This window comes from Panthera pardus, unplaced genomic scaffold (genome assembly GCF_024362965.1).
Source record: "Panthera pardus isolate Hobbes unplaced genomic scaffold, ASM2436296v1 HiC_scaffold_3, whole genome shotgun sequence".
Taxonomy (NCBI): Eukaryota; Metazoa; Chordata; class Mammalia; order Carnivora; family Felidae; genus Panthera; species Panthera pardus.
This window is the reverse complement of record NW_026526876.1, coordinates 6,709,179-6,734,953: the sequence shown is the minus strand read 5'-3', so window position 1 is coordinate 6,734,953 and position 25,775 is coordinate 6,709,179. Positions and strand designations below refer to the sequence as shown.

The window sequence follows — 25,775 nt, the reverse complement described above, 5'->3', positions numbered from 1 at the left end:
GATGGGATCTTTTAATTTTTGGCTGGTTTAGATTTACTGCTGGAAGCTTTTTCTTTCTGATTCCCCGTGCCAAATACACATAACATGCAATTTAGCATCGTAACCATTTTCAAATGTGCAGCTCAGGGGCATTAAGTATATTCACATTTTTGTGCAGGCATCACTGCCATCCATCTCCAGGACTCGATTTCATCTTCTCAACTGAAACTGTGTTCATTAAACGCTAACTCCACGTTTCTCCTCCTGCCCGCCTTGGTTCCACGTTGTCTCTAAATTTGGTCACTCTAGGTACCTCATATAAGTAGAGTTATGATACAATATTTGTTCTTTTGTGTCTGGCTTCTTTCACTCAACATAATGTCTTCACACTCTATCCATGTTATGTGTGTCAGAATCCCTCCCCACCCCCCCCCCCGCCCCTTTTTAAAGTTTTATTTATTTTGAGAGAGAAATAGAACATGAGGGAGAAGGAGCAGAGAGAGAGAGAGAGAGAGAGAGAGAGAGAGAGAATCCCAAGCAGGCTCTGAGCCATCAGCACAGAGCCCAATGCGGGGCTCGAACTCATGAACCGTGAGTTCATGACCTGAGCCAAAACCAAGAGTCACACGCTTAACCAACTGAGCCACCCAGGCGCCCCAGAATTTCCTTTTCAAGGCTGAATAGTGTTGTATCTATATACGGCATTTTGTTTATTCGTTCATACAGATGGACATTCAGGCATTCTACCTTTTGACTATAGTAAATAATCCTGTCGTGTGAGATTGTCTTCTAGAACTTGCATTATTGTACTTCTTAAAGTTCAGAGGCATGCAATCTATTCCTTAGTCCCACATCCTACCTTGGTGCACCTGATGGTTGTGGCACATTTCCTAAAGTTAGTGTTTCACAGGAGATGTGATTTTCAACTGAGCATAGTGGTAATAGCTGTGGTTGAACTGATTCTCTGTGTGTCGTTCCCCCCGCCCCCCTCCCCCCCCCCCACCCGGAGATTCACTAGTATAATTTTCCTCAAGCTGGATGTGTATAGCTGAGATATTGAAGTTAGTTCTGGAATATTCATTTAAAGAAATTAATAGTAAATGTGCTGACTTGCTTGTTTACTAAAGATGAATTTAGTTTTGGCATTTTCAAGCATCTTTTTTCTTGAATCAGAGACTTAGGCACACATTGAAAGGTGTCCCTGGTTTTTTTTAACCTATAGAGCTGTAGAACTGTGTTCTTTAAAGAAATGCCTAGGTTTTTTGTTTTTTGTTTTTTGTGTTTTTTGTCTTGCTTTGTTTTTTGTTTTGCTTTTCCTGAGCTTTCCAACTGTTTCTGATAAGGCAGCAAGACTGGGTTCCGATTCAGTTCAGAATGTTATAGAGGTCCTTTGCCTTCATGTTACGGGCATGTTTCTGGAAACTTACCTATGAATAAGGAATTAACCTGCTTAAAGGAAATGTCCTATCTTTTCAGAGTGTTCTTTTTTATTATTATTTACCACTGAGTGTGATTACATTACTGATCTTGAGCAGATTTGTTTTCCTCAGAATTAATAATTGCCTCATTTAATGGTTCACTCTGAATCTCCTCTCAACGTGAAAGAGTAGATGATCACTCAGTGTTTTTCTTTTCTCTCTCTTTTTTTTTTTTTCTTTTTAAGAGTTGTCTATCATCCCTAATCTTGCTGTAATCTGGAGTGGTTGCATGTTAGGCCTGCTTCATGGCTGTTGGCAGTGGTTTGTGAATGCCTGTATTACTCTCCTGATTTTGATTCCCTGTCTTTGGGAGTCATGTCCTCCCTCCCTCCCCCCTCCCTCTCTCTCTCTCTCTCTCTCTCTTTCTTTCAGAGGTGTATTTTTTTAGTGTTTGTTTATTTATTTTGAGAGAGAGAGAGCAGGGGAGGGGCAGAGAGACAGGGAGACAGAGAGTCCCAAGTGGGCTCTGTGCTGTCAGCTCAGAGCCCGATGTAGGGCACAGTCCCACAAGCCTGGGATCATGACCTGAGCCCAAATTAAGAGTCAGATGCTCAACCGACTGAGCCACCCAGCTGCCCCTCTTTCCCTTCCCTTCCCTTCCCTTCCCTTTCCCTTTCCTTCCCTTCTCTTCCTTCTCTTCTCTTTTTCTCTTTCCTTTTCCTTTTCATTCTCTTTCTCTTTCTTTCATTGTGATTTAGTTTCCCTCCATTTTGAGGGAGTATATCTTCCAACAGCTTCCTGAGATAAGTGTTCTTTCCTAGTAAGTAGGGTTTTGGGGTCTTTGCATGTCTGAAAATGCCTTTATCTCACCCTCTTGCTAGATTAATAGCTTTGTCGGTCTTAGGATTCTGGGGTAGAAATTGTTCTTCAGAGTTGGAAGGCGCTGCTCCAGGCTTCCGGACTTGCAGGGTTACTGTTAGGAACGTATGTGCCATGACGGTTCTGAGCTTCGGAATGTGACCTGGTTTTTCCTTTGTGGGTGACCACAGAGTGGGCTTTTTCCCCCAGTGTCTCAGATCTCACTTTTCTGCTTTGGTTTTATTTTTCTTTTTTCTTCTTCCTTCCTTCTTCCCTTCCACTGAGCTCTTGGTGTGGTCTCTCTGTTTTTTTTTTTTTTTTTTTTTTAAGTATTTATTTTGAGAGAGAGAGTGAGAGCCAGAGAGAGCGACAGGGGTGGAGCCTAGGTTTACCCAAAGGATACGGGCGAACAGCCAGATGAAGAGATACCCAGGGAGAGGTCTGGAAGGGTCGCAGGCACCAGAGTTCCTGAGGAGCTGGTGTACCTCTCCTCTCCTTCCTGGGGTGCACGTGTTCACCGGCCCGAAAGCCCTTGGAACCCCTTCCTGTTGGGATTTTGTGGGGACTTTGTCACACAGGTGCGATGAATCAGGGACTCTGTTTCCAGCCCGTCTCTGCTCTCTGGAGGATGGGCGCTGGGCCTGAGAATTCTAAACTTCTAATCCCGGCTTGGGATTTCTGGTGACCAGTGCCTCCCAGGAGCCATGCAATGTCCTCTTTAGGACAAGAGATTGCTGCTAGTGTTCATATCATTTAGGAGATGACAAGGGTTTTAAAACTTTTTTTTTTTTTTTAATGTTTTCATTTTTGAGAGACAGAGACAGACAGCACAAGTGGGGGAGGGGAACAGAGAGAGAAGGAGGCATAGAATTCGAAGCAGGCTCCAGGCTCCCAGCTGTCAGCACAGAGCCTGACGTGGGGCTTGAACCCACAAACCGCGAGATCATGACCGGAGCCAAACTCAGACGCTTAAATGACTGAGCCAGCCAGGTGCCCCTGAAATTACAAGCATTTGAGAAGCTTTGTGCCAGGAGCTGGGAGTGGAGACCAAGATATATTTCTTCTGTTATCTTACGTTATTACATACCCACCAGAATGGATACAATTTGAAAGGCCACACAGTATATTAACAAGTACGTATGACCAGAATTCTCATATGTTATGGGGGAAGTAGGAAATGGCACAAGCACCTCAGAAAAATCTTTGATAGTCACTTAAGGGCACATCTATCCCGTAACTCAGCAAATTCTATTTCTTGTTATTTACTTAAGACAAGAGTGTCCCCAGAAAGACTTGCATGTGAAGGTTCATGAAAACTCAATTTATAATGGCCCTCCAACTGGAAACCACCCAGGTATCCCGTGATGGAAGAATGGATAATATGTGGCATGTTAATCAGTGAAATACTTTTCAACAACCAAAAGGAACAAAGTACTGAGGCTCGCAGCCTGCTTGATGAATCCAGAAATGCTGAGCAGAAGTCAGGCATAAGGGAACACTGTTTCATTTTATCTGTATCAAATTCTAGACAAAGTGATGGAAATCAGAACAGTGTCTGTGGAGGGGCCGGACAGGAATGGCGCATTCCTGGGGTGGTGGGATCTTCTCCGTCTTGTTCAGGTGTGAGATACACGGGTGTGTGTGTTTGGTAACTCGGCCAACTGTATCCTTACGATTTCTGCATTTCATTTGGAAACCACACTTCAATTAAAAAAAAAAAAAGATGGCGGAAGACTAACAGTAAAAATGCTAAGTCTGTTATTTACTCTCATTGAATGGTACCTGTGTTTTTCTGTCTTTGTCTTCAAAGCCCGTATATGTTTCAACAATCACTTGGTAAGTGTACGAACACTGTTTTTATTGAATTCAACTCTTAGGCCCGTGGAACGGTATGGTGACGGATTTTATTCCTGCCCACGTGGTTTCCCGTGTCATGATGTTTGAGACAAACCTAGATGGAAATTTTTAATGTAATTTGAAGATTAATCTATAGCATCTGTGGAGTCACAGCGGGTGTAGCGTACCCCTGAATAGCGGGAGTCCCCTAGAAAAAAGTGTGGGGACAGGTTGTCTATATTGGGCTCTAGAGCGGTGCCTGGCTGGTGCAGTCTGTAGAGTGTGCAACTCTTGATCCTGGGGTTGTCAGTATGAGTTCCACGTTGGGTGTAGAGATTACTTAAAAAAAGTAAATCTCGGGGCACCCGGATGGCTCAGTCGGTTGAGCATCTGCCTCTTGATTTCAGCTCAGATCATTATCCCAGGGTCGTGGGATCGAGCCCCTTTCAGGCTCTGAGCTGAGTGTGGAGCCTGCTTAGAATTCTCTCCCTTTCCCTCTCTGTCCCTCCCCTGCTCATGCTCTCTTTCTCTCAAAATAAATAAATAAAAAAAAAGACCATTTACTAGTCTGTCTCCTTCCTTTCTTCCATCCTAACTTTCAGAAAAGTTTAAAGAAGAAAATCAAAATGGCTCATAATGTTACCATCCAGAAAGTTCATGTTACCGTTTAAAAAATGAGTGGTATATGCTTCTGGTGAAAGAATTCATTTCGTACATAGTTTTCTCTAAAGATAAAACCCTTTTAAGTGTAGTGTGTCCTTATAGAAAAACTTGTTCAAATACCAAAATATATAATAATTTATGTAATTCTTGAAAATATTTATTCAAAAAGCCATTTAGTACCCTACTTTGTGGCTTGATTTTTCACTTAGTACATCTTGAAAATGTATTTCTAAATTAGCACATTCATTTTCAGAAATCAATTTTATCTTTCATTACATTTGAATTGATGTATTATGTAATTATATACCAATTATGTAATTATGTAATTAGTTCCTTACTGATAACCATTTAGATTATTTTCATTTTTTTAAGTTTATTTATTTTTGACAGAGAGAGAGAGAGAGAGAGAGAGAGTGTGTGTGTGAGCATGAGTGGGAGAGGGGCAGAGAGAGGAGACACAGAATCTGAAGCAGGTTCCAGGCTCTGAGCCGTCAGCACAGTGCCCCATGTGGGGCTCGAACTCACAAACCGTGAGATCATGACCTGGGCTGAAGTAGGATGCTAAACCAACTGAGCCACCCAGGTGCCCCTTCATTTTTTAATTAAAAATAATGCTTTAAAAAACAACTTTGTGGTGGTAAAATGTTATATATAGAAATATTTTTTAAAGATTTTATTTGTTTAAAATTTTTAAAAATTGTTTTAGGGGCGCCTGGGTGGCTCAGTCGGTTAAGTGTCCGACTTCAGCTCAGGTCACGATCTCGCGGTCCGTGAGTTCGAGCCCCGCGTCGGGCTCTGGGCTGATGGCCCAGAGCCTGGAGCCTGCTTCCGGTTCTGTGTCTCCCTCTCTCTCTGCCCCTCCCCCGTTCATGCTCTGTCTCTCTCTGTCTCAAAAATAAATAAACGTTAAAAAAAATTAAAAAAAAATTGTTTTAATGTTTTGTTTTTGAGAGAGAGAGAGAGAGAGTGGGGGAGGAGCAGAGAGAGAGGAGGACACAGAATCTGAAGCAGGCTCCAGGCTCTGTCAGCACAGAGCCCGATACAGGACTTGAACCTAGGAACTGTGAGATCATGACCTGAGCCAAAGTCAGATGCTTAACTCACTGAGCCACCCAGGCACCCCTAAATTTTCTTTTTAATGTTTCTTTTGAGAGAGAGAGAGAAAGTAGGGGAGGGGCAGAAAGAGAGAATCCCAAGCAGGCTCCACACTGTCGGCACAGAGCCTGATGTGGGGCTTGAACCATGAGATCATGACCAGAGCCAAAGTCAAGAGTCAGACACTTAACTGACTGAGCCACCCCGGTGCCCCTCCTAAGCTTTTAAGTAATCTCTACACTCAACAGGTGGCTCAAACTCACAACCCTGAGATCAAGAGTCACGCACTCCACCGACTGAGCCAGACAGGTGCCCAGATTGACAGTTTTGGGCCCTACTCCTATCTTCTAAGACTGTGGGAGTAGCTGTGTCTTCTCCACCTTGGTGCTATTGACGTTTTAGACGGGATAGTTCTTGGTATAGGAGGCAGGAGGCTGGGCTGCGCACTGTAGGATGCTTCCCGGTAACTCTGGCTTCCCCCCACCAGATGCCAGCAGCACTCCCCTCCCCCCCAGTAGGAACAACCACCTAGTTGTTTCAAGTGCAGGGAATTCCAAGTGCAGGGAATCTCCAGATGTGGCCATGTGACCCTTGAGGTACAAGTGCAACATTGCCTGTGGTTGGGGACCATCGACCAGAGAAGCATTGTAGGTTCACCCGGACGGTTACCGTCGCCTCTGTCCTGACCTAGGAGCTGCCGAAGTCAGATGTCAGTGGTGTGTTCCTCCATATCTTGGGGTTTGAGTGGATGTAAAATGAGGGGGAGCTTAGGTTACAGAGTCCAGGGAGTGCCTCGGAGCTTTATGAGCAGCTGACTTGGTAGCTGTCAGAGACCAACCCCACGCACGTTCTATTAGACTTTCATCAGCTGTTTGTTGAATGCCACCATCTGCCAGACACTACGGTGGACACTGGGTATTTCATGTTGAAAAAAAGGAGATTCTGCTGCTACTTAATGAAGCTTAAGGTGTTGGGATGACACATTCAACGTGTGTGTGTGTGTTTGTGTGTGTGTGTGTAATTATAGGTAGTATTCATGCTGTTCCAGGAAAAGGGCCAGCTGAGAGCATATGAGGGGCTTGATTCCGCATGGAGATGAACAAGTTGTCACTGAAGGCTTCTGAGCCCGGGCAGGTTCTTACTAGATTTGGGGAAGGGGGCTGCTGAGGGCATTCTAAGTGCAGGGAATTGCAAGTATTTGAAGAGGCAACGTATCAAGGTGGAAAAGATTCAGCTTTTCAGGGAAACAAAGAGATGCCAATTTGATCAGAAAACGAGAAGGAGAAGTGCATTTAAGGGTGGAGAGAGAGTCACGGGCCTGATCACATGTGGCCTTGTAGGTAACCACTTGGGATGGCATTCGCGAGTTGGTGCGGGCGCCTGGGTGATGCAGTCATTCAAGTGACAGACTCTTGATTTCGGCTCAGGTCATGATCTTGCGGCTCGTGAGATCGAGCCCCACCATGGGCTCCACACTGATAGTGCAAGGAGCCTGCTTCTGGTTCTCTCGCTTCCTCTCTCTCTGCTCCTCCCCTTCTCGTACTAGCTCTCTCTCTCAAAATAAATACACTTAAAAATAAAAGAAAAACCCAAAGGGAGTGGGAAGCTAACAAAGGGTTATGAGCAGGCGAGTGGCACCATCTGATTTACACCCCAGTGCGATCACCCTGGCTGCTGCGTGCAGTATGTATTGTGGAGAGGCAAGAAAGGAATTCAGGAGTCCTCATGAGGCGGTGGTAGTGTGGCTGTGGCATGATGGGTGATGATATTAGTTGATGACAGGGACATAGAGGGAAATGGAGCTTGCAAAGGAATTTTAAAGGAAGCATTAACAAAAACGAGTAAGAATTTGAATGTGGGTGGCAAAAATGGGAAAGTGTCCCTGGTCACTTCCAGAATTGTGGGTTGAATGATGGGTTCAGCTGCCATTGCTGAAATGGGCCCACCGGCCGTGGAGTGTCTGTGGGGGAGGGCACAGAAGAACAGGAGTTCAGCTTGAGGTATGTCAGATTTGAGATGCCCCTGAAATATCCTGCGAGATCAAGGGGTAAATACAGCACCCACTGTGGTGTTGAAAATGGAAGTCTGGTACCTAGAGAAGACGGGGTAGCTTGGAAATTAAAGGTTGCGAGCTGTCAGCATGTAGATGCTGATGTTGTCCGGGGAGAGAGTGTATCTCGATGAGAGAATCGGATCCAGGGCTGAGCCCCGAGGAAATCTAACATGTCGAGGTTGGATAGCAGAGAAGCGACAGGCAGAGAAAACAAAGACGCTTGAGAGGTAGGCAGCAGATCGTTACATGTGATGTCACAGAAAAATGACATGCATTTTTTCCAGGGGCAGGTGGGAGCGATTGTGGTCAGCTGTGCCTAATATTCTGAGCGTCCTGGTAAGGTGGCTGTCTCGATGCCTGCTCCTGACATCTGCATGTAAGGACCCTGATTTCTTCCATACTAGTGGGGAAAAGGTGTTAGGTAGCCGCCCGTAGAGATGGGGTTCCAGACAGGGAGAGGATCTTAGGAAAACTTGTAACCTGTTGGTTTAGCTAAGTCAGCTTTCTTAACTTTTGTCTGTAAGAAACACAGCCCAGAGAAACTGTGCTAATGGTAAACGCTGAGTACAGCTGACATACCATCAGCTCGTAGGGAATATGCTGCCTGTAGCCACAGGATGCAACCGTGGATGCTTGTCTTATACTCTAATCTTACTCTTTTCCTTAGTGGTGGGAAATTGCTTTCTCCTCCCTAAGTCAGTGCTGCTCAAGGCACTGCAGATCTGTGTCATTAGTATCTTCTCCTCACTGCATATGGATATCAGAATTTGAAAATTTATATTTGGAGTGTTTGAGCAATTCTTTTGGACATCTTTCCTTCCTTCCTTCCTTCCTTCCTTCCTTCCTTCCTTCCTTCCTTCCTTCCTTCCTTTCCAATTCTTCCCTTTGCCTCATCTTAGGTCTTAGCAAACATACTCATTTTGTTAGTAGTGGCAGGAAGCAGACAGTTTCCATGGCAACTGACAGACCGGGTTTACTGTGGAAATTTCCGGAATTAACAGAGCTGCATTGCAGAAGGATGCATAAAGCAGTACTCATCTAGAGTACGGACACAGAACGGTTGCAGTGGTGTGCAGGGTATGTGTTCTATTTATTTTCCTGTCTTAGGAGGAATGCTAATTATATATATGTATATGTGCCAAGGAGAGCAATAAAGCAGCTTGAGGCATTTTAGAGTATGTCGGCTTGATAAAATCAAGGCTGCTTACAGGGCAAAAGGAGGAATAAGTAATTTGGAGAGAAAGACATGTTTGATAACGTTGGGAGGAAATCAAGAGTAAGATAAATGAAGGGGAAGGATGTGATCATGAAAGAAGAGGAGAAAACATGCTTCAAGCCTTCAGACATGCCTAATTAGATAATAGAAGGTTCTGGGCACCAGGAGATGTTTATTTATCAAAGGAAAATCTGTAGGCACTGGCAGGGTTGGGGGATCAAGTTCTTATGCCCAGGAGGAAGAGATGTGTTCAGGTAATTAGCTGTCATTTTCTGAAGGATACGTAGATAGGAAGGATACGTAGATAGGAAGGATGCCCAAGGCATGGAGGTCTGCTGCCTCTTTAGTGTACTTATTTACGTGTGTGGCAAGAGAATCAGGGATGGGTTACAGACCCCTAATTCCACTGCCTGTTGATTTGCATGTGTGTGTGTGTGTGTGTGTGTGTGTGTGTGTGTTTGTGTGTTTGTGTGTGTGTTTGTGTGTGTGTGTTGTGTGTGTGTGTGTGTGTGTGTGTGTGTGTGTGTGTGTGTGTGTAGGGGGGAGGAGGGGCCGTGAGGGTTAAGAAAGAGCCTGAAATGTATCTTGAGCTTAAATTTTGATAAAACTATAAGATTTGGGTGCGTTACTGGAGTTTCTTCTCTTCCAGAGAATAATTATAAAGTTGAAAGAGGAAGGATATGAAAAATGAATAGATGTGATAGAGATCGTCTGAACGATAGGTCTCATTTAGACCCCGTAGTACTCAAACTACAGCTCAGGAGCCAAATGCGGCCCTGCTGCTAGTTTTTATAAATAAAGTTTTATTGGAACATAGCCACACCCATTTGGTCGCATAGTTGCTACAGAGAGGGGCTGGCAATGCCTAAAATGTTCATCTGTTTCTTTACAGAAGAAGTTTGTTGACTCGTGGTTTAGATGGTGTATTGGATTCCTACAGCTGCTGTAACAAATTACCACAGTCTTGGTAGACTAAAACGACAGAAATTTATTCTCTCGCAGTTTCGGAGGCCAGAAATCCGAAATCAGGGTGTTGGCAAGGTGATGCTTCTTCTACAGGCTTTGGAGGGGATCCTTCCTTCCCTCTTCCAGCCCTGGTACCTCCTGGCATTCCTGGGGTGGAGGTGGCAGGACCCCAGTCGCCTCTGTCCTTGCTTGGATTTCCTCCCTGTGTCTCCCTGCGTCTCTGTCTTCCTGTCTGTCTCTTATAAGGACACTTGCCATTATATTTAGGGCCCACCCAAGTCCAGGATGACCTTTCCTCAAGATCTTTATCTTAATTGTATCTGTAAAGATAAGGCCACCTTCTGAGGTGGATAAATCTGTTGTTGGGGGACCCCAGTTGAGCCCAGTGCATGTGGTATTGGAGAAATGGGTTTTGGCTTCTCAGACCACGTTTTGTGATAAGAGTAGCTAGCTCCTTAGGGCGCCTGGCTGGCTCATTCGGAAGAACACGCGACTCGTAGTAATCTTGGGGTCGTGAGTTCGAGCCCCACATTGGGTGTAGAGATTACCTAAGTAAAAAAATGACTAACTAGCTCCTGGCAAGTGTCCTCTGGAAACCCGTGGAGCATATGCTCTGTGATAGACGTGACCTGCTGGAGAGGACGTTACGTTCACTTTTCAAGAACGGAGTGGTGGAGACGTAGTTGAAATCGGAGCAGACAGCCTCTGTGATGCAAATGGAAGTTGCTGGGCGGAGATAGTCCTAGAATATCTGGGAGAAAAAGTACCCACACATTTGCGGGAGGCTGACGAAGGGCAGGGCCTAGTGCCTCTTCTCAGTCTCTCCTTGGCTCCCGCCCCCGAGAAACAACACAGTGGATTTGGCATTTTGGTCCCAAAAGAATCAGAGCTTTGGGGAATTAGAGTCCTGTCCAGATCACGGCAGTGGGGAGTACGTGTGTGTGCTTGAAGATAAGTAGACTTGATTAGCGAGCGGAGGAGCCGAGGCGTGGAGTGGATATGCCGGTGGACGGAGCTCTGAACTGGAGACCGGACTCCGGGTGGGCGGTGTGTGTCGTTGTGGGAGAACGGGAGCTGTTGGCCTGGGCAGGAGAGGTCTGCGGTGTCCCCCTCCTATCAGTAAGCCACGGTGTCCTTGCTCCGTGGGATGTTTCCTGAGGCAGATTGGGGAGTACTTGGGAACGTTTAAGAAGTGATACACGCCCGTGGTGAAGAATCAGGTTGTAGACAGGAGATTCCAGCCCGGGTGCCCGAGCTGCGGACAGAAGCCTCCTTGTTCTGCGACTTGAGGGACCCTGGCCTGTTGCCTGTATCCTCCCCTGTGCCCCTTCAAAGGAGACCTCTGAGTTTGACTCGATAGAAGGAATTATCAGAAGAATTAAGCACAAACGGTTAGATGTGGACCCACAATAGGGCTCACTAAGAAGAAGTACCAAACTAGCCTAATCTACTTGAAAGAAAACGTTGCTGGGACTGCAGATCAGGAATTTGCCATGGACTGGGTATTTCTTTTTTTTTCTTTTTTCTTCTTTTAATTAAAAATTTTTTAAATGTTTGTTTATTTTTGAGAGAGACAGAGTGTGAGCGGGGGAGGCACAGAGAGAGAGGGAGACAGAATCTGAAGCAGACTCTAGGCTCTGAGCTGTCAGCACAGAGCCCGATGCGGGGCTCAAACTCACAGACTGTGAGATCATGACCTGAGCTGAAGTCGGACGCTAAACCGACTCAGCCACCCAGGCCTCCCAATTTTTTTTCTTAATGTTTAGTTTTGGGGAGGAAGGGGCAGAGAGAGGGAGACCTAGAATCCAAAGCAAGCTCCTGTCAGCACACAGCCGGATGTGGGGCTGAAACTCCTAAATCGCGAGATCATGACCTGAGCCGAGGTCAGACGCTTAACCGACTGAGACACCCAGGGGCCCCGGACTGGGTGTTTCCTGATTTTTAGCATATGTGGGTGCTGAGGAGGAGCACTGGACCCAATCCAGGACCTCCAGGCAGGGTTTTCTGAAGGACAAGCCTGGACGATTCTGTTAGTCTGTTAGTCTGTGACTGTGTGCATCTGAAACCCAAACGGAGATGTCCGGAAGCTGGGGGCATGAAGAATGTTTTCTTCTTTTCTCCTTTCACAGGCTATTTTGTGCATTAACTAGCACACATGTTGAGTTGTGTGCTTTGGCTTCTCTTCACAGAAAGATCCAGATTCAACTGTAATTAGATATTTACCTTTTTATTTTTCTGTAGGCACCTAGAGTATACATAAGGAAGTAGAGTGAGTTAAGGTCTACAGCCTAGACTGGTATTAAATTAAGCTGGTTTGATCACAATTCACACAAGCTAAAATGTAAGCACTGTAAGAGGTTCAAAAATACCCTCTGTTTCAAGTAGGTATATTATATAAAATAGCCTGTGTTCCTAAGTGTGTCTGTTGATAAATCTTTAGATTGTGTCTGTAGAAATAATCTATAAAATCTTTTTTTTTTTTCTCATTGACTAGTTTGGGTAAATGCCCGCCCTGCCCCAGAATAATAAAGGTGAGCTTGAGAATGTCCCATAGTTTACAAGACAGTTCACATAGCTAGCTACAGGTTATGAATGAAAAGGAATTAAGATTCTTGCTCCTTCGTTACTTGCTTCAGGAACTAATGTTCTGACTTTGTAAAAACAATTTCAGATTTGTAGGGCAAAATGATATAGGAGAAGCAGTATCCTGCTAAACTATTTATTAAGAAACAAGGATGGATATATGAAACACAGAAAATTAAGACAATCCCATGTGGAGTCCCTATAGGAATCAAGAAGAGATTTACCGAGGATTTCTCTTAGGGCATTCCTGCAGACCGCAGGAGAAAATGTGGCCTCTTCTGAACCATTAGTTTAAGAGACAGAGTGCCTCCCCCACCCCAGAGCCTCCCCCCTGACTAGCAAGTACCAGAAAATAACTGGGGAGGGAGGCCAGATGGATGTAGGTACATTTCATCTGGGCAGCGTGGACGCAGAGAAGGGTCGTGGTAGCAAAATAGACTGAGGATTATATTCTTAGATTTGCTGCTGTCCGTTGAAGAGTATGGAATTCGAGGACAAGGGCATCAAGAGAGAATTTGCCTCTGGAGCAGTGCGTGCTCTGATTGGGAACACCCTGAGCCCTGGGGCCTTGAACTACAGACAGGGTTTGAACGTATGGACACGGGATGGACAAATCCTTTTCCCACAAGGAGAGTGAGGCTCCAAGACAGTCTCTTTCTCTCTTTCCCATCAATCTTACTTAGGTATAGTTGACATATAATGAACTGTACGTAGTGAAAGCGTACAGTTTGGGAAGTTTTGACGTGTGTATACCCTGTGAAAGCACCACTCCAGGCAGGTCAGTGAACATATCTACCACCCCCAAAGTTTCCTCCTGACCTGTTCTAGCTTTTCTGTCTAGACGTTTGGTTTCGTTGCTTTTTGTATATCCCACATCTGTCCAATGTATTCGTCTCCCCTTCAGTTTCTCAAACACACACCATAGAGTCGTAAACACGGTTTCATTGTCTTTGTCTGCTAGTTCTGGCATCTTCGCCATTTCTGACTCAGAATTGGTTGATCTTTCTCTTCATTTTGGGCCATCTTATTTTGCTTCTCTGCATCCTTGCTGAGTTTTAGATTGCAGGCCGGACTTTGGGTGCCAGGTGTTTTTGCGTTCCTACGAATCTTTGGTTAAGTTACTTGGAAACAGCTGGATCCTGTTGACTCTTGCTTTTCAGCTTTGGTGGGTGTTCCGAGTACCGCTCCAGCCTGGGCATTGTTCCCTCTAATCCTTTTGGGGGGTTCTTTCCCCAGGCGAGTGTAGGGTCTTTGTAAGAGCATGCTGACCAAGGAGGGCTCCGTGCCTGTCTGTGGGGTTCTCTTTCTGTGCAGCGCTCTCTTATCCCGGAACTCTGCTTCTTAGATTCTGGCTACCTTGGTCTCCTCAGACACCCAGATCTGTCTGCTCAACACCAGGATACTGCCAGGAGGTGCCTCGATCCCCCTGGTCCCCCATCCCCTCGCAGTCTGTGGACCCCTCCAGACCGGAAGCTGGGGACAGCCGTAGGCTCACCGTGTGTATTTCTTGCCTCTCGGTGTTCGCTGCCCTTTGATGCCTGACGTCCAGTGTCTTCAAGACCATCTCAGATTTTGTCCGTTTTTTTACTTGTTTCAAGTGTGAGAGTAAGTCTGTGTCCCTGATGCTCCACAGTGGCCCAAGCGTGAGTGCCACACGTATCCTCCCTGTGAGATGGGAGCAGGCATTCTGGAACTAGGAAGCAATGTCTTCTTGACTTTGAGAAAGCATCTCTGAACGCGGCACTTTATGGCATTCTTAATACAGTAGAAGACATCATGATGTTTATAAAAAAGGATCAGCAAATTTTTTTTTTTTTAACATTTTATTTATTTTTGAGACAGGGAGAGACAGAGCATGAACGGGGGAGGGTCAGAGAGAGAGGGAGACACAGAATCTGAAACAGGCTCCAGTCTCTGAGCTGTCAGCACAGAGCCCGACGCGGGGCTCAAACTCACGGACCGTGAGATCATGACCTGAGCTGAAGTCGGCTGCTTAACCGACTGAGCCACCCAGGCGCCCCAGCAAATTTTTTTTTTTTAAGTTTATTTTTGAGAGAGAGAAAAAGTGAGAGTGGGGAGAGACAGAAAACGAGAGAATCCCAAGCAGGCGCCACACTGTCAGCACAGAGCCCGACGCGGGGCTCAAACCCACGAACTGTGAGATCATGACCTGAGCCGAGGTTGGACGCTTAACCATCTGAGCCACCCCGGCGCCCCCAGCAAATCTCGAGGGGAGAGCAAATTTGGATAAATAGGGAACAGGATTATTGATTAGGTGATAGGTGAGAAAACGAGGCATTGGCAGGAAGCTGGAAAGGCAATGGTGGAAGGAAGTCCATTTCGCACGCGGAGGTGAACTTGAATGATACTGCGTGGCAGAGTGAAATGGCACGATCGACTTGAGAGCATGCACATTTCCGAATGTTTTACAGGTATAAATTCATAAATAGAATGGGAAGGTAAACACGCTCTGGAGAAATATTTACAGCACAGGACCAAGAGTCAGTCGATAAGTTAATAACATATACTAATAACTCTTAGCAGAAGCAGCAGCAGGAAAACAAAGCCTTGGCAGGAGGGCTCAGGGGTGTTCTCCCAGGGACTTAACCAAGGAAGAGACACTTGCTTGCCAAGTGGCAAAAAAAAAGTCCAACTCTAAGAGTAAGAAACCAAACTGCAGCTTAAAAGAGTGATCTCACCCCTGATCACCTTTTAGGTGGGCGTGAGGGAAAAGGGCGCTGTGGACGGGGCTCTGTGGGCACTTGCTTAACAGTTTAGCCTATACCCTTTATATCTGTCCGAGTACTTATCCTGCTGCTGAATTAGCACAGAAGGGTGCCCTCTGGATTTAGCAGAGGGTAGGGGTGGAAGATGAGCTAGAGACATCCCAGGTAGCCGTGGCCGTGCTGGCTATATTTCTCCAAAGAACAAGTCCGCCCACCTATGTGCAAAGCCGGGCAGCTTTATTGGACACTTTAGATAGAAATAAAGCTTTTCCCAGGGTCTAGTCTCAGGAATGCTCTGGAACATCATGTCACAGTTTTTTATTTTTTTTGGGGGGGGGAGGGGAATCTGTAGGATTTTAGAAACTTGTACACATCAGTCCGAATCAGTGAAAGGACGGCAGTGAAAACGCAGTAGTGATGATTCAGTGTTCAGTAAGTAGTGAAAAGACAAAGTGGTCATTTCTGTCCAGAGGGTCGGTGATCAAAGAGGGCACACTAAAGGACTTCATTGCAAACATGTGGGCTCAGAAATGACAGCTTTCAGATTTTCATGTAACAGGATGTCCCCCTTATTTCAAAAAATAATTTTCTTATATCGCATTTGTGTCTTAAGGTCTGTATTGCGTGGATTCATTCTACCCATCATTTTGCATGTTTTGTAAAAGAAAACACACATATTCTACTTATTTGTGATGCCCACAGTATCTGTGTCGGTTTCTCTCTCTCTCTCTCTCTCTCTCTCTCTCTGTGTGTGTGTGTGTATGTGTATGTATATGTCTGTCTGTCTGTCTGTGCATGTTTGCCCTAGAGGTTGGAACGGCTAGTCGCTGGGAACAGGGATGATTAGGGCTGGCTGTAAGAAATGAGGGATGCCAGAGTTAAGGACTTTATTCAGGGAAGTGTTCTTGGCCTGTTTGTAACTGGTCTGTGGATTTGAAACCATTTTAGCATCATTGACCCTCAGCCACTAAGTGCTCATAGCACTTCCCAGTCATTGTCATGACCAGACTTCCACCTGTTCCCTCCCTCTTCACCACTGCCAGATGCTAGGGACCTCCTCCCGTGACAATCACTGGGAAATAAGATATCCTTGGGGGCTTCATTAACCGGAAATGAGTTTGCATGAGTTTGCATATCAACAGCATCAGCGGTGAGGACAGATAGCGGCTTCAGTAAGACAGTTTATTTCTCTTTCTGGAGATGTTGTCTGGAGATAGGTAGGCGTAGGGTTGGTGAAATGGCTTCATGGTCATCAGAGTCTAGAGAGCCGTAATTTTCTTCTCCCTCATTCTCAGTACATGGTTTCCATTCTCAAGGGCCTTGAGGGTGATTGGAACTCCAGTCCTCACCAGTATTCCAGGCAACAAGAACCAGAAGGGGGAGAAAGAGAAGAAAAAACCCATGACCTTCCTTCTGGCTGAGTCACCTCCTTTTATCTATTTATTTTTGGGACACAGAGAGAGAGAGAGAGAGAGAGAGAGCACAGCAGGGGAGGGGCAGAGAGAGAGAGAGAGAGAGAGAGAGAGAGAGAGAGAGAGAGAGAGAGAGAGAGACACAGAATCTGAAACAGCCTCCAGGCTCTGAGCTGTCAGCACAGAGCCCGACGCGGGGCTCAAACTCACGGACCGTGAGATCATGACCTGAATCGAAGTCAGACACTTAACCGACCGAGCCACCCAGGCGCCCCTAAAATTTTTATTTTTTAGAGAGAGAGTGAGCGCAAGCTGGGGAGGAGGGCAGAGGGAGAGAGAGAGAGGGAGAGAGAGAGACTCTCCAGCAGGCTCCATGTTCACTGTGGAGCCTGGTGCGGGGTTTGTTGCCTCGACCCTGGGATCCTGACCTGAGCTGAAATCGAGAGTCAGATGCTCAACCAACTGAGCCACCCCGGTGTCCCCAGAAATTGTATCTTAGGACGGAAGTTGCGGTCGACAGACTGCATGTGATCTCCTTGTTGCCCTTGAGACTCTGGGTAAGCTTTTTCTAGAAGTGGAATAAACTGGGACTTTCAAGCTACAGCTATGACTCAGGTCACCAAAAGTATTTGTCCTTTGTCTTTCTGAGCACTAGTACAAGGGGGCCAAAGGGAATTGACTTTAGTTTATAGGGTTAGCTGCAAAGCGGTGAAATTCTTGGCGTCTGGAGGCTCTGAGGTCACATTGAAATTGTTATATTTTCTTTGAACCCTAGGAATTGCACGATCGCATTTCGTTTTATTACTAATACTTTGTGAAAATGTTTGAAAATCTTGGTTTTTGGTTCTCTAGAAGTCTAGTTAAAAAATGGAAAAGGCTTCATTCCCTTTGTATTGGGCACCAATTGAGAGAGATGGTAAGATTTGTCTTATCCTTGATAAATGCTTGTTTCTTTATTTTGAGAGAGAGAGGGAGAGAGACACTCTCCAGCAGGCCCCGTACTGTCAGCACGGAGCCCGGCATGGGGCTTGATCTCACGAACTGTGAGATCATGACCTGAGCAGAAATCAAGAGCCAGGCGCTAAACTGACTGAGCCACCCAGGAGCCCCTACCCCTGTCTTATTCTTGACAAAATGGGAAATGTAGCTCTGCATTTGAGACCTGAATAGTTTGCTAACTCCTCCTCGTGGCCTCATGTAATTAGACTTCCCCATCCTGTGAGTGGCAGCCTCTCGTAATGCATGACAGAGGGACACCCAGAGCATCCGTACCCTCCGTGTAGGAAGGACTTGACCTGAGTGTGTTCAGTTTCTTTGTTCGTGTTCTCTGGTCAGCCCGTAAGGGCTCATGTGAGACACCAGATCCCTCTCCGTGGAAAGATGAAGCCTGGGGGGCAGGGGAATGAGGGTTCCCTGAAAGAGTAGAAGAGGGAAGGCCTAGAACCTCTGATTTTTTTCAGTCATTCATACGGCATCCCTTTACAAGGCCAAGGAGCATAGTCTTTGGAACACGATGATATAACCACAGGGGACACGGACCCAGTCCATTCACGTTAATTAGCGAATCTGGTGGTAAGATGCACTGTGTCCACGAACCGATTTTTTTCAAGTTTGATTCAAGTTGGTTAATAAAATGGATCCATTTTTTTTTCTTTTTAGGTTTTAATCCTTCGTGTTGTTGTCTGTAGATATCACCAAGGTTTATTATTGCCACTCAACTCCTACTTCCCTTTATATAAGAGAAAATATTTTATGGTGACATCAGTCTGTATCTAAACAGCTTCCCTGGTGTTGAGATCTATCCCCAAGTACATCCTGTTGGAAATACTGTATTCAAGAGGGGTACTCTTTAAATCTGATTTGTGATCTGTAGGCCTTAAATATGTAAGTGTATAGCTCACTTTTTAACTGGAGTGTGTATCACTTGATTGTCTAATTACAGGTCTTCTTACAACAAAAACTATTAAAATTTGTTTCCATGTTGAAGACCTCTAGATCCAGAGGAGAACGTTACCAATTTTCTTAGGGACTTTTCTGCGTAGGTGGTTAGATATGGGGCTGGGGTTGTGTTTCTGTATGAGATTTGGGTTAATTTGAGACTTGGAACCTCCATCGCTTGCTTGTTTCTTGAATACAGCCCAACAGAGGGAATGGGTAAGATGTCTGGGTTAAGAATTGCTCATGTGGACCACAGTTACCATGCATTTTAGAAGGCTGAATATAAGAGTAAAGAAAAGGTCATAGGCTGAACTTAGTTACTGATGAGGCAGAGAAAGGCATTGGGGATCGCTTACAGATTTGTGGAGTTGAGCTGAACTAATTTTCAGGTAAGAAATTAATAATGAAATGACTGGGAATTTCTGATATGCCTAATAGAAGTAACACTTAAATCTTGATTGACACATTTGCCTCCATAGAAAACCACAACTAAGGTTTCGGGCACTCGGTACAGTTGCTTCACTGGTTGACTGCTATAGTGTGAGGGTAAAGGGTCAGGTCAGGCTTCCAGGTGTGGTCACTACAGCGCTGTATCTCTATCCAGTCCTTCTTTGGAAGCCACTAACTCTTAAAACAATAGCTGTGAAATTGATTCAGTTTCGCTGGAAAGGTTGCCAGCCTGGTAGGAGCAAAGACTCCATGAACACACCTTCATGATGGCATAACCGTAGCATGTTTTTTTTTGTGGTTTCCACAACTTTTTTCCAGTCTAAATGAGAAAATGGACTGTGGGTGGTGACCACATTCTGCCCTCCATCTTCTGTCTTCGCAGCTTTATTGAGATATAATTCACATCCCATAGAATTCACCCCTTATACTGTACAATTCAGTTGCCTTTCCTGTATTCAGAGTTGTGTACTCAGTTTTTGAACATTTACATTAGTCCAAGAAGATAACCTGTACCCTGTAGGTGTCAATCTGTTCCCTTTAAAAAAAAAAAAGAGACCTTCTCCAGAAACTACACTGCAGGCTACAGTAAGCGAAATTATTAGAAGAGCTACTCCATAATTCTGAAATTTGATCTTTAAATAGGTAATATTATAACTTGCTATTCTGTGATTTAGGTAGTAATGAAACACTCCTTTCATTTCTCAGGAATGCTGTATGACACAATGTATTCATGGGAATGATGTCTTTTGCCCCATTCTCTTGGTTAGAAGCAGGTCATAGGTCCCGTCCACACTCAGAGAGAGGAGCCCACACAACGATGTGAACCCCAGGGATGTACAGATCGCGGAGATCACCTTTGAACCTGTCTACCATGTCCCATAAATTAGCGAATAATTTAAAACACGTTGCTTCCAATTTACATGTAATTTTAACTATTTTTCAGCTACTCTCAGCGGTTGCCCACTGCTGGACATTTCACCAGTGATTACACTGAGCCATAGAGGTGGTGTTTACTTGCCAGTGATCGGAGAACAATGATCTTTACAAATGAACCTTCTTTTTCTTTCTTTGTTTCTTTCTTTCTTTCCTTGTTTCTTTCTTCCTTCTTCTTTCTGTTTTAGTGCTTATTGCTTTATTTTGAGAGAGAGGGAGAGTGTGTGCACGCAGGGAAGGGCCAGAGAGAGAGGGAGAAAGAGAATCCCAAGCAGGCTCTGTACCATCAGCACAGAGCCCGATGTGGGGCTCAGTCTCGCGGACTGTGAGATCATGACCTGAGCCGAAATCAAGAGTTGGACGCTTCACTGACTGAGCCACCCAGGCGCCCCAAAAACGAATCTTCTTTACGTTAGGATACTTCTGCATCATGAAAAAGATTACTAAGACAGTTCGTCACTAGGTTTGGTTGGTGAAAATATGTCCTAAACAAGACAAGAATTTGCGTGAATAAAAGCTGGTAGTATGACTTATTATGATCCTGGAATCTGGCATTGGGAATGTGGGTTCCCTAAGTGGTTACTTAGACAAAGTGTATTAGTCTTTAAACTACAGTCTTGAAGCATGGTAATTATGAATACTAGTATATGTGGTAATTCTGGGGAAGTGATTTTAAAATTCTGAATATTTTGAGAACCTTAAAAGTAGCTACAAAAATCAGTTCTAGTAACCTGAGAAAACATTTCTGTATTTTGGAAGAAGTAAAAGAAATAAGCATGTCAACTTTTCTTGCTTGTATTACCTGATCAGATTTTAAAGAGATTCTGACCATTTCATATGAAATTGAAGAAAAATATCAATGATATTCAAGAATCTTTTTCTGGCATGTTGCCCTCCCTGGCTTGATAGAGTTCATTACTGTATTGATCTGTGGGGGCAGGGGAGAAAGAGACACAAATGAGGTGGTTTTCCCATTTTTCATTTTGGATTTGCTTTTTTTGTTGTTGTTAATTTTTTTAATCTTTATTTTTGAGAGAGTGAGAGAGAGAGACAGAGTGAGAGCAGGGGAGGAACAGAGAGGGAGGGAGACACAGAATCCAAAGCAGGCTCCAGGTTCCAAGCTGTCAGCACAGAGCCCAACGTGGGGCTCGAACCCATGAACCATGAGATCATGACCTGAGCCGAAGTCGGACGCTTAACCGACTGAGCCACCCAGGTGCCCCGGATTTGCTTTTTTACAAAGCATGGTTACAAGTTCATCCTTTGATCTCCAGGTTGGAATTTTGGAGATGGTTTTAGAATGTAATGAAAATCTGTAAGGAGTGGGTCCTTTTGTCCATGAATCATTTGTTTTCACCTCGTTGCTATATCTGTGAACAAAGACTGAGAGGTTCAAGTTTGAATAATACATGACAGTTTTTCTGTTAGTGCCTGCTGGCTGTCTATGTAACTGATCCCCTACCCCAGCATGGCATAAACAGGGACAGGGCAGTATGGTAAGGTGTTAGTTCCCAAACTCTGCTGGAGTCACCTGGGATCTTTAAAAATACTGGATCTTTTGGACTCCTGCCCCCAGATACTCTGATTTAATTGCTATGAGATGGTAACCTGGGCATCCAGATTTTAAGAATCTCGCCAGGAAATTCTAATGTGCACCAAAGTTTGGGAGTGCCTGTGCCACAGGTTGAGGGCCTGGAGTATTAATGTTGGGTAAGGTTGGATAAGAACTTTCTGGAAATGAGGTCTGTCACTCCTGGGCGTCTGCATTTAACAATGCAGTTTTGCAAAGGTTTGAGAAAGCTCTCGTATTTGGAAATGAAAACGAGTCTATAGAATTACTTTCTTCAGTCAATGGAACCTTGGTTTTCTGAATCCTCTTAAAGCTATGATCATTGACTCCCTAAATTTAGGCCTTCCTTAAGTCAGTGTGTCAAAAAAAGAAGACGATGCAAAAAAAAACAAAACAAAAAACCCCAAAAACAACCCACTAAAAACAACAACAAAAACAAAACAAACAAAACAAAGCCAAAAAAAAAAACCCTCCAAAACCCTGGAGGTCAGACCGTGTTTTTTTCCCACGCGTTCATCGGTGCTAGCTATCAGAAAAAAAGTCCAAACCTGTTTAAAATGTGGCACAATTGCTTCCCGGTATTTTAACAGAGAGAGGCTGAGAACACACAGCATCGAATCGTCGGGAAAACTGAAGATCTCTCCTGAGCAGCACTGGGATTTCACCGCGGAGGACTTGAAGGACCTTGGAGAAATCGGACGAGGAGCTTACGGTTCCGTCAACAAAATGGTCCACAAACCAAGTGGGCAGATAATGGCAGTTAAAGTAGGTGACGCCCGTCCTTCTTTTTCCGGTGCTTTCAGCCATTAGGTGCAACTTCCTGGTGCAGTCACTCCACTGTTGTTCTGTCCTCTCCCGGCTTGTGTGGCGAACGTGGGTGTTTGTAAAACCGTTTCTCCAAATCCTTCGAGGGTGTGAATCGTCCCGAGGCTGTCTGGCCGGTGGCATGTGCTTCCCTCCCCTCCGGAAGCGCCGAGGGTGTGAAGTGCGCATGTTCGCTGCACTCTTGGCATGACGCGCTAACGTGTTTTCAACTCCAGGCCCTTCCGCTGCCAAGGTGAGTTCAGGCTGGGCGGCCGCACCCCTGGGAGCAGGGCAGTGCTGCACCGAGCCAGGCGGGGAGCTGGATGAAGAGGCAGCACACTGGGTTGGGCAAGGTGCGGGGCTAGGGCTAACAGCAGTCTCACTGAAGGTTTCCCGGAAACCACGCACATGCTGTTGCCACTAACCTCAACCTTACTCGGCCCTGACCGGCTCGGCTTCTGTTTGTTTTCTCATCTCCACCCAGTACTGCCCTGTTCCCCGGTTCGAAAGCTGGACTTGAAATGCGTACCTCGTGATAATGCCGTCACATTCCGTCCTTGCTGTGAGTGTCTGCCACCTGATACGTTCATGTGAAGAAGACGGCAGAGTGGCCCGGAGTGGAGATCGGCCCCACAGGCTGTCCTTGGCGGGCTGACGTCGGTGCCTGTTACGCATCGCTGCCGTCCATCCGACTCCTGTGGGGCCCGCGTAGTTGTAACGTGGCCGTTTGTTTGTTTAGATGTCGAGCAGATGTTCGCTGTGTCTCAGATGTTACTGGAAAATGGACAGTGTTGGGGGTGGCGGTTTAAAAAGAAAAAGGCAAAGGGGGATCCGAGTTACAATTCTTACGGAAGCAGTCAATGCCTCAGTTTACACAATGGAGAATGGGTTTGCAGACAGTGTCGGCTAATCATCTTCCTGTTGAAACGCCTGTTTGGAGACTTTTTCAACGTGGCTTGATTGACTAGGCGCCTCAGTGTCGTAATTGACTTTTGGGAGGGGATTCGCATCACACTGATAGAAGATGCTCTCTGTGTTAAAGTTTACTGTGAGCAAAATGTTACTCTAACTGTTTTTGCCTCCTTCACTGTTGAGCATTTCTCTTTGTGGGGTCCTACAAACCGATGAGAAATTCATGATGGGGAAAACTTGTATGGTTCTTCACCTCGTTTTTGGTCATTGTTCTTTTGCATTGTGATGACGACTGTGGGCCTTTTTCTTAGGATGCTGCATACGTCTGCAAAATCTTGCACGTGAACTGTAGACCTCTAAAGACGCATAGGCTACGCCCTCTGCTTTGGATTATCTCTTGAAATAAACTGGTAGTCTTCTTGGAACGTGAAATGATTCCTCTATGTTTATTTTGTGCCACTGCAATGGAAGTGGGAAGTCATTTTATTGAGATTTTTCTGGATGAGTGTTGCACTGCTCTTCTGTATGCTGTCCGTGCATGACACTTGCTTTTACTTGGCTGGGTCTTAAGGGAGAGCTATCCTATGTAACTAAAGCTTCTAAACTTTCTTCCAGGTACTAGGGAAAGGCCTTTGAAATAATTATGTCCTGCGATTTTCAGCCTGCACTCCATGCGTTTTACTATGTCGACCGTTATCATAATCTGTTTTAGTAATCTGTGTTGACTTCGGCCACAGTCAGTAGGTTTTCAAGGGAAATAAAGAAGGTACTTGCTTCATTGTGACTTGAAGGAAGCTTTTCTTAATTTGAGAACTTTTGAAACTGTGTAGTGCTCACTCAAGTTTTGAAGGCATTTAAAGAGTGAAAATAGGAAGTTGTTGTCCGCTGTTTGTAATTTGACCTTATTTTGAGAGCCCCTGTTGGAGTGGCTTTGAAAATCCCAGCTCTTAAGAAATACTTGGAGGGGGTCATGGGACCTCCAGATGGGTAACTCTCACATCAATACCTATCAGTTGGTACTGTCTCTGTTTGTTTATCACCTTGAGTTCTTTTTAATTTTTTAATGTTTCTTTATTTTTGAGAGAGAGACAGACAGACAGACAGAATGTGAGCGGGGGAGAGGCAGAGAGAGAGGGAGACACGGACCGCGACATCATGACCTGAGCCGAAGTGGACGCCCAACCGACTGAGCCACTCAGGTGCCCCGTGTTTATCAACTTGAATTCTTTTTTTTTTTTTTCAATTTTTTAAATGTTTTTATTACTTTTGAGAGAGAGGGAGAGAGAGAGCGCAGGGAAGGGGCAGACAGAGAGGGAGACACAGAATCCAAAGCAGGCTCCAGGCTCCGAGCTGTCAGCACAGGGCCCCAACTCAGGGCTCAACCTCACAAACTGTGAGATCATGACCTGAGCTGAAGTCTGACACTGAACCGACTGAGCCACCCAGGCTCCCCATCACCTTGAATTCTTGAGCAAGCGGGTCCGTTTAGTGTGGGGAAGGTGGTGATGTGACATTATCAACCGACCTATCAGTGGGGCGTACCATTGGATTCCATGACGTCATATGATACTGGAAGAGGGTTTTTCCATTCACATACATGACAGTTTGATACCAATTTGCAGACTGGTGTTTGCCTCCCACTGCAGTTTAAAAAAAAAAATTTTTTTTTTAACGTTTATTTATTTTTGAGACAGAGACAGAGCATGAATGGGGGAGGGGCAGAGAGAGGGAGACACAGAATCGGAAGCAGGCTCCAGGCTCTGAGCCATCACCCCAGAGCCCAATGCGGGGCTCGAACTCACAGACTGCGAGATCGTGACCTGAGCTGAAGTTGGACGCCCAACCGACTGAGCCACCCAGGCGCCCCAGCCACTGCAGTTTTTAAATGTGTATCTTGTGGGTCTCTCTGAAAAAGCTTAGCCTTTCATCACACCTGAGCGAGTGTATTCCTTATCACGTAGGCACGTGGACAGATGGACAAGAGCAAACACCCAGGGGCAGTATGTGATCAAGACATTAGGTCTGACGTAGACAGCCTGATTACTAAGCGCCCTCTGTGTTTAGCCTTGAGATAGGACTACAGAAATTTAAAAGAGTGGGAGACAGTGGTTCACACTCCTGTGAGTTTTCCCTGGTTGTTGGTAAAATGAGAAATGCATTATACTAGTGTTTTACTATGCACTGGGGAATATGGAGGGGTTAACTTAGTAGATACTAAGCTTATGTTGGAAATAAGTCATCCTTAAGACCTATTTGCAGTTCTTTACAAAAGTGGACTGTGGTATTAGTCTGGTTTTATTATCATTATTCCTCATTTTTAGTTTTGGTTTTTTAAATTATTTTAAGCCCAATGTGGGGCTTGA

The 25,775-nt window shown here is 45.3% G+C and overlaps 1 protein-coding gene and 1 long non-coding RNA gene across 3 annotated transcripts in view; both read left to right on the top strand.

Annotated features, from left to right (window-relative positions):
• MAP2K4 (mitogen-activated protein kinase kinase 4) overlaps nt 1–25,775 on the top strand; it is a 134,330-nt gene that overhangs the window by 44,467 nt on the left and 64,088 nt on the right. For both annotated transcript variants that reach the window (XM_053893182.1, XM_053893183.1), the window contains one exon: nt 22,287–22,461. In XM_053893182.1, coding sequence (XP_053749157.1) covers nt 22,287–22,461 — 175 coding nt within the window. The remainder of the gene's footprint in view (nt 1–22,286; nt 22,462–25,775) is intronic.
• On the top strand, nt 22,468–23,844 carry LOC109245850 (uncharacterized). The gene is made up of 2 exons (XR_002071122.2): nt 22,468–22,753; nt 22,985–23,844. It is a non-coding gene; the product is annotated as an uncharacterized LOC109245850 (long non-coding RNA).